At 43.2% G+C, this 13,710-nt stretch overlaps 3 protein-coding genes across 3 annotated transcripts; 1 reads left to right on the top strand and 2 right to left on the bottom strand.

The window, feature by feature from the left end:
• Positions 1–518: 518 nt before the first annotated feature.
• On the bottom strand, positions 519–2,805 carry Tsf1 (Transferrin 1). Its single transcript, XM_020942257.2, has 5 exons — positions 2,685–2,805; positions 2,378–2,620; positions 1,216–2,311; positions 732–1,116; positions 519–664 (listed from the first exon to the last, which is right to left on the bottom strand). Exons 1-5 carry the CDS (start codon positions 2,782–2,784, stop codon positions 563–565), a joined length of 1,926 nt encoding a protein of 641 aa, XP_020797916.2. The 5' UTR covers positions 2,785–2,805; the 3' UTR covers positions 519–562.
• Positions 2,806–6,442: 3,637 nt separating this feature from the next.
• Positions 6,443–10,235, top strand: betaCOP (coatomer subunit beta). The gene is made up of 6 exons (XM_020942185.2): positions 6,443–8,406; positions 8,549–9,207; positions 9,269–9,430; positions 9,490–9,763; positions 9,830–9,935; positions 10,005–10,235. Exons 1-6 carry the CDS (start codon positions 6,785–6,787, stop codon positions 10,068–10,070), a joined length of 2,889 nt encoding a protein of 962 aa, XP_020797844.1. The 5' UTR covers positions 6,443–6,784; the 3' UTR covers positions 10,071–10,235.
• LOC110175992 (nitric oxide synthase-interacting protein homolog) lies at positions 10,200–11,866 on the bottom strand. The gene is made up of 3 exons (XM_020942186.2): positions 10,971–11,866; positions 10,800–10,908; positions 10,200–10,738 (listed from the first exon to the last, which is right to left on the bottom strand). Exons 1-3 carry the CDS (start codon positions 11,717–11,719, stop codon positions 10,667–10,669), a joined length of 930 nt encoding a protein of 309 aa, XP_020797845.1. The 5' UTR covers positions 11,720–11,866; the 3' UTR covers positions 10,200–10,666.
• Between the last annotated feature and the right edge of the window lie 1,844 nt (positions 11,867–13,710).

Below are 13,710 nucleotides of genomic sequence, written 5' to 3'. Positions count from 1 at the left end.
AGATTATATAAAGAGCTTGTGAATTGAGCTCAACCTTTAGATGAGGAGAAATCTCTTTGAGAACCGAATGTTATGAAACTTGTCTCCGAAATATCTCTTGTAGGTTTTCAGTTTTTTGTTTCTCTTGTGATTGTACTTCATGATATTCGGGATATGATATAAGGTCTCTCACAGAGCAACTAATGAGAGCTTTCTCGTTCGCTATGAAGTGTTGGAAGTGCAAAAGAGGGAGAGAGTAGTCACATGCGAAGAGATTTAGATTAAACCCTAACGATCTTAGGAGAGAGATCACTTCTCTGTCACTCTGTTTTTCTCTATCATTCTCTCTATAACTTTCTCTTTCTCTATCACTCTCCATCTTTCTCTACCACTCTATCTCTCTCTCTACCACACTCTCTTTCGCTCTGTCTCTCTCTCTCCCTTTTTCTCTCTCTTAGTAGCGAATCAGAGAATTGTCCTTATGGAAATGAAACTATCTAAATTCTCCCCTAAAATAAGCACTTAAGACAAAAGCTTGCTTGAAATATTCATCTTAAAGTTTATTGATATCGAAAGGAGTTCCTTACTGCTTGGCAATCTTGTTGCCATCGCACTGGAGCTCTCCATAGATCTGCTCATCTTGAATTTCACTCTTGATCTCTGTGGCCAGGGCAACAGCCTTGTCCTAGAGAAGAGAAACAAAAACATTTAATAAACCTTAAAGATTCTAAAGAGATAAGTTTGAAACTCACATCGAAGTAAACGTTATGCTTGCCCTTCTGGAATTCTCCGAACAAGTCAAAGACATCCACCAACTTGCCGTGGGCACCAAACTTGTCCGAGATCAGTGAGAACAAATGCTTCACGGTGTCCTGCTCCACGGACGTGGTATCGGTTCTAATGAAGATGGCGCGCGGCAGCTCCACGTCCACGTTGCAGGTCTGGAAATCGGTGACTGGTCGTCGCTCCAAGCTGGGGCACACCAGCTGCTCATCCTTGTGCTTCTCCAGCTCGGTGGCGGGCACAATCTGGACAGGTGCGTCGGCTGAGGAGGTAACACGGCAGGCGTCCAGGCCACGTCGCTTGTTCAAGAAGGCGGCTGCCAGGCGGGCGCGCTCAGATCCCTCATCGAATTTGCTATGGAAATAAAGGATACCATTAAGGATTATGATCTGGTTTCGTTCCTTGAGAGATCTCCAGAGAGATTAAGGCAAAGCAAGGACTTCTCTCACTTACATATTGGCCTTTTGCAGAGCCTCACGTCCCACACTTGGGGCTGCCACTGCCACCAGGACATCGTCCTGGGCCCTCTGTTCGTAGACCAGCGGCTGGAGCTTATTGCGACGTGCCTCAGCATAACCCGTTGCCGGCAGAATGACCAAATCCACCTCCTTCTTGGCTATGGACTCCAGGCAATCGGTGGACTGGACACATTCCAATTCAGGACGAGCATCGCGGGCATAGGCGGCCTGATGCAGACCCTGACACTTGGCATACTCATCATCGCCCTGGGCACACAACTTGATCTTCCGGATGGCACTGCCATCACGCTCGATCACATCCTTGTAGCCAGCCCGCTCCAGATAGACCTTGGGATCAATGGCCGCCTCCTTGCTATAATAAACGGCATTCGGTTGGATGAGCAAATGGGCGGCGGCATCCTTGTTCTGCGCCTGCAGACCATTGGCAAAGAATCGCTCTAGACGCGACTGCAGCTGATGCAGCTGCTCCGTGTTGTGAACGGCCTTCTCGTTGGAGATATAACCGCTCCAGGGTCGCTGGGCCCAGGAGCAGGCCGGTCCAGTGATGGGCCTCCTTGTGCCATCCTCGCACAGATACTCAAAGTCATCCGGATTGCCCTCCGCCTTGGGTGCATCTGGACCAGCGCCGGGCAGACCGAAATACTTCTTGATATACTGCACCTTGGAGAAGGCCACCTCGCCCTGTCCCTTGTCCAGGCATCGAATGGCGCCATCGTAGCCACTGAATTTATCCGGATAGTTGCACTGCTCCGGCTTCTCGCACAGAGCGCACAGATTCGAGTACTTCTTTTTGAGAAGACGATCGGTTTCCGGATGCGTCGAGTAGGTGCCCACCAGGCAGGATTGGGTGAAGAACTCGGACAAAGACTTTAGCTCACGTTCCGTGGCCGAGATCTGTGGATCGGCGGAGACCTTCAGGACATGCGAGTTCTTTAGCTTGGTGATGGGAATCTTATAGCCCACATTGCGTCCGAAACCGGTGTGACAGGATTTGGCCCCGCGCAGCTGCTCCAAGGTGCGAATCGGTGAGGTCTTCTTCACCAGGATAATGCCCTCGTAACGGAAGGCAGCTAGGGGGGGGAGGTATTTTGTTTAATTTAGATTTCCAGGAACTTCAAGTACTTCCCCCAACTCACCATCCTTGTCCTGCTGCGTACGAATCTCGGAGACCACGCGGTAGTCCTCGTTCTTACGATGGTAAGCAATGTACATGTCCTCCGGCTCCGTGGCCAGCACATCGGCCTTGCGTTGCTCGATTAATTCCAGACAATCCACTCGATCCCTACCGGCAACACATTCCATTCGGATTCCCGCCTCCGAGGGATCGGCCAGGAGCTGCTGGCACTCGGTCAGGTAAATTTGGGGTACACAAAGGCGATCTGAAAGCAGAGATCACTGGAAGTTAGCTAGGGGTCACTCTGACTGGGTTTGGGGACCACCTACAGATGGGTTCCTCAGCCCGGGCCACTCCGGTTAGGAGGAGTAAGGCGGTGGCCGCCAAGGGCAGCACCCAGTTGTGAATCTCTCTTGGGGGCGGCGTCATCTCAGGAACAGTTGAAGCTCGACTGTGGAGAAGGTTAAGCCGGCCGGCAGCTTTTATAGTCTCTCTGTTGCTATTTTTTTGCTCGCTTTGTTCTCTGCCATTCTATGTACTGAAATAATAATAATAATAAATACAAAAAAAAAAGAAAGAAAGACACTCCAATGGGACCGGTTTTTTTCCCCCTAGGTTCCTTTGGGAACGTGACTAGACCTAGGGTCTATGAGCTATTACAAATCGCTGTGTTTTATATTTATTATCCATGATCTACCTTAAGTTTAAGAGACAAAAAGTGATCAATCAAATTCAGAACATGGCGCAAAGCCTAGGTTATATCATATATATCTTTGTATATACTTCACTTTAATGATTTCTACACTTTATTGGGACATAATAATCCATTAAGAGGTTCAAGTAATATATAGAAAACTGACGCCCCTGTCTTCAGTTAATTGTCTTGGCACTTGATCTCCTAATCGATTGATGTCTATATAGTAGACTTGTTTGCCTGATCTCGGGGACTTACTGCTTGGTACTATATGTATATGGCAATCGTATTGAATTAAATAACTGATAAACCAAGCTGTTTGTTTGTTGTACTTACGTTTTCCAGGAATGTTGGTCTGGAGCCCTTTTAAGGGGACAAAATCGCAAAACTCATTATTCACTTTCGCAGACTTAGTTTGATATCTTTAAATTTAATATACTTTTCTTAGAGTTGTGTATAAAAGAGTGTCATTTTATACCCTACAAAATGAGTGCTAATGAAACAGTAAAGAGATTTGCCCTAAAAATTAGATATATAAACATCTTAAAGTCGTGATAATTTTTGGGAATACAGAAAAGTTTGGTAAGAGTTGCAGTAAACAGTTTCTCTGACATAGATATTATATTTATTTAAAAATTTTAATGTAAAATTGATTTGAATATATTAGAGACTGCTGAAGACTATATCGATAAAATCAATATAATAAAACAATATAATAAATAAATTAAAATATATATAAGAAATTTTTTTCCAATTACATTAAGATGTAACGTTCCAATATATCTATATTCTGTTGGATTTAACGCTTTAAAAATCGATATCCTATTTGATTTATCACCCAAAAAAGAGACAAATAATTTTAAAAACGATTATTGAATATGTTTCGATATTAAATTTTCGATAATTCTGTTAGATATATTGCACCTTTACGCCGGATAATAAATTAAAGATCGCTTCTCGACTATTTTTCGATAAGATTGATATTTTTAAATTTAAATCGATATAGATTGGCATTTGAAATTCCGATAAATTCAAGTTTGAAATGATAATAAGCCCGATATTATTATAGTTATCATATTTTAAATTATATTCCCAATTATTTTGTTAGAGTATACCATAGTCGTTGTGAAATTTCCCTCTATTTTATATATTTATGAGATTTTTCGCTTCGCTATCGAGCACTCAGTTTACTCAGGCACAGAACCTGTTCAACGGCCGGGATTTAATTTTGATGGGATCACCTCTAGGCAAGTCACCCGCAATTTCGAGCAGTGGAGTGCAGTGCGGGGGTGGGGGTGGGGGGAGACACACCAAGTGAAATTGGCGGCGATCTGCTTAAAATGCAGGGGGCGTGGTTGAATAACGAATGGGCCACAAATAGGGTGATGTGGCGAGGAGCAGCGTGGGTGCGGTTGGGGGGATCTTTTTTTTTTTTTTGCTGGGCAAGAGCCTCTGAAGCGAATTAGATCGTTTATTATGCCGCATACACTAGCAGTCACTGGAATTATTCTGTATGCAACACAACGCCACACTCTGCAAGGTCAAAAGTTGGACGGGATCTCCCCTGGATTAGCAATGGGTTCTGGGATTTTCCTCGCCAATTTGGATCCCTTATCAATGTTCCCTGGACCGCAGCAGATGATGGGAGGTTATCTGCAGCACCAGGTAACCACAACAAATATTGTTGCTTATTGAATGACTTAAAAAATATGTAATAATTTAAATTATAAAGTCAGCGTAATTATTACGTATATGCTGGTCACAGTCCGAGACATATTTGAATTAATTCAAGTCAGTTTAGTTTTATGATTTATTAAAATTAAATTTAATTAGAACGTGCCTAAGTTGTTAAGATATTCACTTTTAAGTTGCAACAAAATTATGAAGTTTTAATTAGAGAGAAGATTTATAAGTAGCATTCAATTGAATTGCTTTTCATTTTGTTTTATTCGTAAATATAGTAAAATAAATGGATTTAAAATAACTTTAGATTTTAAAGCAATTAATGTGAGTAAAAGTAGAGCTTTGCTTGATTCTCCTTCTCCTCCATATCCACCTTTATTATTTCCCTTATGATATATTTCTTTTGCCTTTTCCTCGAAACCCCATTTTTCCCCATGTTGAATTTCATTCCATGACATTCCATTTCTCAACGTCCGATCGCCTTAAAATTTATGGGGTATGTTTAGATCTTGTGGAACCTACGTGTGAACTACCATTATTGGCAAAGATCACGTAGGTTTTATTAAATACAACAAAACATACAAAAACAATAAATTAAGTTAATATAGGGTACCCGAAGTTTGTATACTCTTTACAGTTTGTAATAGGAACAGAGGACCCATCATCATAGCTATCGCATAAATGAGTTAATTTTATATCTGAGAGTTTAACTGTGTTAGTTTTTATTTAAAATATAATTTTTATTTTATTTTTTTAAATTTAAAAAATGTAATTCCTGTTAATGTATTTTAATCTTATATACTACTTATATAATTTAGTATAGTTCTCGTTGGAAAATTTTACAGTATTATACTTTTTATTAATTAATTTAAATTCAATTCAAATTCTGTTTTGCATATTGAATATAAAATTTTAAAAATTACACATTTATATTAAATTATTGACAATTTGATTTGGGGTTATAAGAAGAATATAAGAAGAATATGATTTATAGGCACAAAAATGACTGCATTGCAAGCCTTTAAGTAAAATTGTAGGAGTATAAATATTGCTTTAAACAAAAAGACATAGAAGGGTCTCGTAAAATGAATATAATATAAATTATATATATTTAAGTTAAAAACAACTAAGTAATACGTACTTACTTTACATTTATCTATACATATGTATATGCAATATTTATTTCCTCTTCATTTAACGATCGTTTTTATGGCAGCTTTATGATATAGTAGTTTTATTTTCATAACATTAAAACAGAAATTCTAAAATAATACAAACTCGCTATTTTCTTATTTTATTTTATTAAAACAAAATCAAGCTAAAGCGATTTTTGTAAAATGTTTTTTTACATTTTGATATTTGGATCAGTAACGTTTCTTTAAGTGTATTTAATTTGTAACTAAGAAAGTTGAAATTATTTTCACATATAATTTTCCTAGTGTACTTCATTAGTTATTTAATATAAATATGTTAAAAAAGAAATCCTGAAAAATAACTAGAAAATACCACTTAAAGAAATCACTGGTCAGCACATGTGTAAAAATATATATATTTTTAATATTCGATATCGTTGATCTTTAAAAAATATGTATACATATTAAACTATAACATTTAAGGAAAAAGTTTTAATTGATTAAGTAAAATAAGCAAACTAAAAGTTTTGAACAAGTCGAAATAGCATTTTTTAGACATAAATTAAAGAGACTACTTAACAAAACTCGTGAGTCACGACAGATTACTTCTACACTGGAAAGAAATCAGCATTTTTCTAAAAAATCCAGACCAAATGAAAACGGGCCATTGTTCTTTGCTATCGCCACATCGCAGTTTAAAAATCAATCGATATTGCCGCCCAAAGTGGAGCTCTCGCTGTTATCGATAGAACAATCGACGTTGTACCACCACTATTTCAAGTGACACGTCGGAAACACTCCGTGTAAATTGAGAAATATTACGAAAATTAAGGAAATCCGGCCACGAAACGCACCAATTCTGCGGCCCCACTGAACCCGCTATTGTGCCACCAGCCTTGGACAGCCAGAAACCGCCACAATGACGTCGCAAGTGCCGTGCTACACGATTATCAACTCGCCGGACATGGAGGTGCCGAACGAGATGCAGCTGAAGCAGGAGCTGGAAAAGGGCGACACGAACGTAAAGATCGAGACGCTGAAGAAGGTGATCAAGCTGCTGCTGAACGGGGAACGCTACCCGGGCCTGATCATGACCATTATCCGGTTCGTGCTGCCCGTGCAGAATCATACGGTGAAGAAGCTGCTGCTGATCTTCTGGGAGGTTGTGCCGAAGACCTCGGCGGACGGGAAGCTGCTGCAGGAGATGATCCTGGTGTGCGATGCCTACCGCAAGGATCTGCAGCATCCCAATGAGTTCCTGCGCGGTTCCACGCTGCGCTTCCTGTGCAAACTCAAGGAGCCGGAGCTCCTAGAGCCACTGATGCCGGCCATCCGTGCCTGCTTGGACCACCGCCACTCGTATGTGCGGCGCAACGCCGTCCTGGCCATCTTTACCATCTACAAGAACTTCGACTGGCTGGTTCCCGATGGGCCGGAGCTGATCGCCAGCTTCCTGGACACCCAGCAGGACATGAGCTGCAAGCGCAACGCCTTCCTCATGCTGCTGCACGCCGACCAGGAGCGGGCGCTCAACTACCTGGCCTCGTGCATCGACCAAGTGCACAGCTTCGGCGACATCCTGCAGCTGGTGATCGTGGAGCTCATCTACAAGGTGTGCCACGCCAATCCGGCCGAGCGTTCGCGCTTCATCCGCTGCATCTACAACCTGTTGAACTCCAGCTCGAATGCGGTGCGCTATGAGTCCGCCGGCACACTGATCACGCTATCGCTGGCTCCTACTGCCATAAAGGCGGCGGCCAGCTGCTACATCGAGCTGGTGGTCAAGGAGAGCGACAATAATGTAAAGCTGATTGTCTTGGATCGCCTGGTGGCAATGAAGGAGCACGAGGGCATGGAGAAGGTCATGCAGGACCTGGTAATGGACGTCCTCAGAGTGCTGGCCGCTCCAGACATTGAGGTCCGTCGCAAGACCCTCGCCTTGGCCCTGGACCTGGTCTACTCCCGGAACATTGGCGAAATGGTATTGGTACTGAAGAAGGAGGTGGCCAAGACGCACAATGTGGAGCACGAGGACACCGGAAAGTATCGACAGCTGCTTGTCCGCACGCTGCACACCTGCTCGATCAAGTTCCCCGATGTGGCGGCCACTGTTATACCCGTGCTGGTGGAGTTCCTCTCGGACACCAATGAGCTGGCCGCCGCCGATGTGTTGATCTTTATCCGCGAGGCCATCCAGAAGTTCCCCGCCCTGCGCGCCCTCATCATCGAGAATCTGATTGAGGCCTTCCCCCAGATCAAGTCGTCGAAAATTCATCGTGCCGCTGTTTGGATATTGGGCGAGTACGTTGAGGGACCGCAGATACTCGAGGTGATTGCCGCCATTCAGCAGACGCTGGGCGATGTGCCCATGGTGGAGGCAGAGCAGCGTCGCCTAACCGGCGAACAGAGCAACGAGGAGCAGCAGCAGGGCAATGCCAACTCAGCTGGTGATGGTTCGGCCACACAGGGATCGGGAAATGCCAGCAACAAGGTCACCTCCGATGGAACCTATGCCACCCAAAGCGCCTACAGTCTGGCCCCGTAAGTTGATCTATAAGCTAAATGGCCATTTGGCCTTGTCAACCTGATGAGTCATCCTTGGGTTGGCTCTCCACATTCCCATATCATTTACACTATTATTCTTGGAATAAACCTGATTAATTTTATTTCCTTCTGTCCGCAGTGTGGCCAAGGCCGAGAAGCGTCCGCCGCTGCGTCAATATCTGATGGATGGGGACTTCTTCATCGGCGCTGCTTTATCCGCCACTCTGACCAAACTCGCTCTGCGCTATGGGGATCTAGAGCCAGAGGCCCGGGCCCAGAACCGCCTGACCACGCAAGTGATGCTGATCATGAGCTCTATTCTGCATCTGGGCAAGTCTGGATTCCCCAGCAAGCCGATTACCAACGATGACACCGATCGCATCTTTGTCTGCCTGCGTGCTCTAAGCGAACGCACGCCGGAGGCGGTGTCCGTGTTCACGCAATATTGCCGCGAGGCTTTGGGTAAAATGCTGGACGCACAGGCCGATGAGGATCAGCGAGTGTTGAAGGAGAAGCAACGGGCCACCGCCAAGGTACAGCCGGACGATCCGGTTCTCTTTGCCCAGCTTTCCAATGGACGCGACAACCAGCTGGGCGAGAATGTGTTCGAATCCAGTCTCAATCAGGCGCTGGCCGGTAACAAGACCGCCCAGCAGCTGAGCGACGTGGCCTCGCCGAACAGCAAGCTCAACAAGGTCACACAGCTGACGGGCTTCTCGGATCCCGTCTACGCCGAGGCCTATGTCAATGTTAACCAATACGACATCGTGCTGGATGTGCTCATTGTTAACCAGACCAGTGAGTAGAGATCTCGATTTGTGTGAAAGAGTCTGGTTTAAAACTTCTTTTTATCTTGCAGATGACACGTTGCAGAATTGCACCCTGGAGCTGGCCACGCTGGGCGACCTGAAGCTGGTGGAACGACCGCATCCTGTGGTTCTCGCTCCGCATGACTTCTGCAACATCAAGGCCAACGTGAAGGTCTCCTCCACGGAGAATGGCATCATCTTTGGCAATATTGGTGAGTGTAATCATCTACAAGAAGCATAAATGGTTCGTTTTCTAATTGATATTCTACAGTTTACGACACCGCCCTGAATACCAACGTGGTGGTGCTCAATACCATTCATATCGACATCATGGACTACATCATTCCGGCCAGCTGCACGGACACCGAGTTCCGGCAGATGTGGCAGGACTTTGAGTGGGAGAACAAGGTGACGGTCAATACCAGCTTCACCGATCTGCACGAGTATCTCAGGCATCTGCTGAAGAGCACCAACATGAAGTGCCTGACGCCGGAAAAGGCGCTATCCGGGCAATGTGGCTTCATGGCCGCCAATATGTATGCCAAGTAAGTCTCTCCCCATCTCTGGTTGCTTGGCGAAGCTCTGCTTACTATTTTTTGGAACTCTTTTAGGTCCATTTTCGGAGAAAATGCCTTGGCCAATCTGAGTATCGAAAAACCCGTGGATGATCCCGATTCCAAGGTGACAGGACACATACGCATTCGCGCCAAAAGCCAGGTGAGAATATATACGGATAGCTTCTTTCAATTGTTTTTTTTTTTTACTCACTGTTTCGTCTTTGAACAGGGCATGGCCCTGAGTTTGGGCGACAAAATCAGCTCCTCGCAGAAGCAGTCGGTGCAGGCGGCCTAGTGGACGTGGAACTGGACGTGGACGACCAGCCACCGCCAAGAGCGACGTATCTAGACGACGTATTTCGGCCACCCGCCCGCATTCCGCCAGCCGCAATTCTTCAATTTACATTACACGTTACACACACACTTATGCAAAATGAATATATATTATACCTTAACCCAAGTTATCGAGTTTTGTTTATTAAAATGGGGAAAATTGTAGTTGTTAAAGTCTTGAAATTCACTATAACATAGTAAAATCCAATATTAATGTGCTTGGAATTATTTATTCTACTTTAAAAATCGCTTAAGTTCAAATTAATTCTGTTTAATTTGCTTACTGATTGTGGTTTTGTTATTCATTCGAATAAAAAAGAAATTAGACTTATAAAATAGGAATATATACGGGTTTAGCAAAGACGGTTTAACACAAATGTAACTTAAAACGAACTATAGAACTTGATTTGAATATCTCGGAGGATAAAAATGCATGTAAAGCTCTAAAAAAATGAAAAAGTTGAAAGAAACCTAAGATGTTACATTTCCGCTTAGGGTTACAAACATAACTTTCATCTTAACAAGTATTTTCTGGATGTCTATATGTTTATATATGTTTTAGACCTGAAGCATGGGCCTCTTCTCCTTGGCCTGCAGATTGTCATTGGTGGTTGCATAGCCAGTGCCGCCCTGGAAGAAACATGAAAATTGAGACAATTGTTTCATCTTAACCCATTTATTTGGCACTCACTCGCTGCAGGGGAATGATATCCTTGTCCTTGAGTTTGCGATCGGTCAGAGGATGGATCATGTCCTTCCTAATCAGTCGCTCTACGCACTCCATGGTCACCACATCGCCGCTAAAACATACAATGAAATAATAAACATTTCCAGAGAGGGGTCAATCCTGCTGAGAACTCACGTGGGACGCAGCACGGCACAGGGCACGGCATTGCTAAGCACATCGTGAGTTATGGGGCACATGTAGCGCGCCTCCTTGGCAATCAGCGAGCGCTTGGCATCGCCATCCTTGAGCAGCGTGAACTTTACATCGATCAGATCCTTGACTCTTAGCGGCTGCTGCGATACGGGACAGTAGATAGCAGGATCCGGCTTTTTGGCTTTGGCCAAACCAGCATTGGGACATTCCGAAGGCAGCCAGAAGCTGGGCAGCTTCTTTTCATGCCCGTTGGTCATGTTGGAGATGGAAGTGGAACTGGAGGAGGAGCCGGATGCTGCCGCAGCGGCGGCAGAGGCAGACGTGGACGGCTTCTCGCTGTTTTTAGCTGCTGTATGAGCGGGTGTCATCGCTGGCTTCTCGGCGTTCACAAAACGATCCATGCGCGCCTGCTGCTGTGTGTTGGCCTCCTGGTTCAGCTGATCCTCCTCGGCGCGACGCAGCCGCTCGTACTCCTTTAGCCGGCGGCTGTATTCGTTCTTCTTGGTGACAATGTACTGCAGAATGGCCTCCTTGTCGAACAGGTAGCCGTCCTTGGTCACCACAGGCCTTCGGCATGGCTGCAGCGTGAGGGAGCAGCAGTCGAAGGACTTTACGGAATCCTTGCCCAGCCGCTGGGCGTTCGTCCCGTAGCCGGACTCTGCAGCATCCCGCTTCTTCTCGTTGTATGTGTATACGGCTCCTGCCGTGCAGTTACGGGCGTGGCGTGTCATTCCAAATAGTTGATTGTTTTCTTAAGTTTCTGAAGATTTTATTTACCAAAAGCGTAGTGTGACCGTAGCCTGCATTGAAAAAAATACAGTGAGCGAAGCATGTCCGTCAAATTAGCGTCGATGAGTTAGCGTCAAAATGAAGCGGTGGGAAAATGAACATGGAGGAGATTTTTAATTTTTAATTTATTTCATAATTAAGGCACTTATTCGAATTAAAAAATATTGAAATTCTAAAAAATAAATTTACTATTGTTTTTACTGGGTTTGAAAGTAATTGACATTTGGATATATTAAAAATAAGCATGTTAGTAAGCAAATCGCAAAACAGTGATCTAACGTCAGGGTCGGCTCCATACAATATAGGCCATCCAAAATTTAAACTTCGATTTACGAACTTCGATTTACGAACTTCGATTTACGAACGCGCGCACACACGGTATTAATTTTATAATATTTGTCGAAAATTTCAATTGTTTCTAAACGTCAGATTTCGAGAAAATTGAATAACGTGGGTGGTGTATTTGGTTTGTATTTTGATAGCTAAGGCGCGAATTATGAAAATGGAACCAGATGGGAACCTGCAGAGAACCACTCGCTGAACCAGACCATGGAACCATGAACCATGGAACCCACACCCTATCGATGAACAGCCCGCCAGAAAATATTCCTATTGACCATCTACACAATTGTATAAAATATGCATGCCCCATGAATGGAATTGAAATTCCAAGCATTTTGGTAGATGTTTCATCAAAATCCGTTTAGCCGTTCCAGAGAAAACATCACTTTTGCATTTATTTCCATTAATGTTCCTTCGGAGAATGAATATATCTGGCAGCACTGCCTGCTTAAAAAGAAGAAAACTTGATTTCAACTTTATGGTTAAACTTATGCAAAAGGAAGATTGTATTATAGTAGGCACCGCAGTTCTGAACATTTTGATACATGTTTCATCAAAATCCGTACAGTCGTTTATTAGAAATCCTGAATTTTCATTTATTGCCTTAAATGTATGTATGTATGTGTGTATGTTTGACGAAGAATATTAAATAAAAGAATGTGATTTAATCTTAAAGGTAGGATGTACATATGTATGTATGCAAATGGAATAAACGTCACTGTAGTTCTGAACATTTTAATTCATTATACACCAGTGAGAGTGTATAAAAGGCTAACTGCAAAATTCTATTTAGATAACTTTAAATATGAGGGTCTAGTTTGCTTATAATTGAACAAACAGACAGCTGGACATGGCTAGATAGACTCGGCTGTTGATGCTGATCAAGAATATATACACTTTATAGGGTCGGAAAAAATGTATTTACTGCGTTGCAAATTTTTCACCTGAAATCATATTACAAAGCAAGGGCATTGACGCATTTGATTTGAAAAGCAAATTTTTGTAATAACATTTAATAGTCTGCCCAATAAATGATATAATTTTTCTAAGAAATTTGGTAGGTGTTTCATTGAAATCCGTTCAGTCGTTTTGGAGAAATTAACATTTGAATTACTAATTTATGTACAAAGGAGGCATGGTTATGCACCCCTGGTACCCAACTGTAATAAATAAAAATTCGGGATTTCTCATAAACGACTGAACGGATTTTGATGAAACATATATCAAAATGTTCAAAACTGCAATGCCGTCTATGGGACTGTCTTCCTTTTGCATAGGTTCAAGCATAAAGCTTAAATCAAATTTTCTTATTTTTAGACAGGCAGGGCTGCCGGATATATTTATTCTTCACTGGCACATAAATGGAAATAAATGAAAAAGTCGGGATTTCTTATGAACGACTGAACGGATTTTGACGAAACGTGGATGAAAGTATTCAGAATTGGGATCCCGTTAATGGTACGATCTTCATTTTGCATAAGTTTTTTTTATAAAGCTTAAATCAAATTGACTTAATTTTAGGCCGACAGTGCTGCCAGATATATTCATTCTCCGAAGGAACATTAATGGAAATAAATGCAAAAGTGATGTT

The sequence above is a fragment of the Drosophila serrata genome, unplaced genomic scaffold (genome assembly GCF_035046125.1).
Source record: "Drosophila serrata isolate PLE 108 unplaced genomic scaffold, ASM3504612v1 contig_293, whole genome shotgun sequence".
Lineage (NCBI taxonomy): Eukaryota > Metazoa > Arthropoda > Insecta > Diptera > Drosophilidae > Drosophila > Drosophila serrata.
This window is presented reverse-complemented; position numbering and strand designations above follow the sequence as displayed.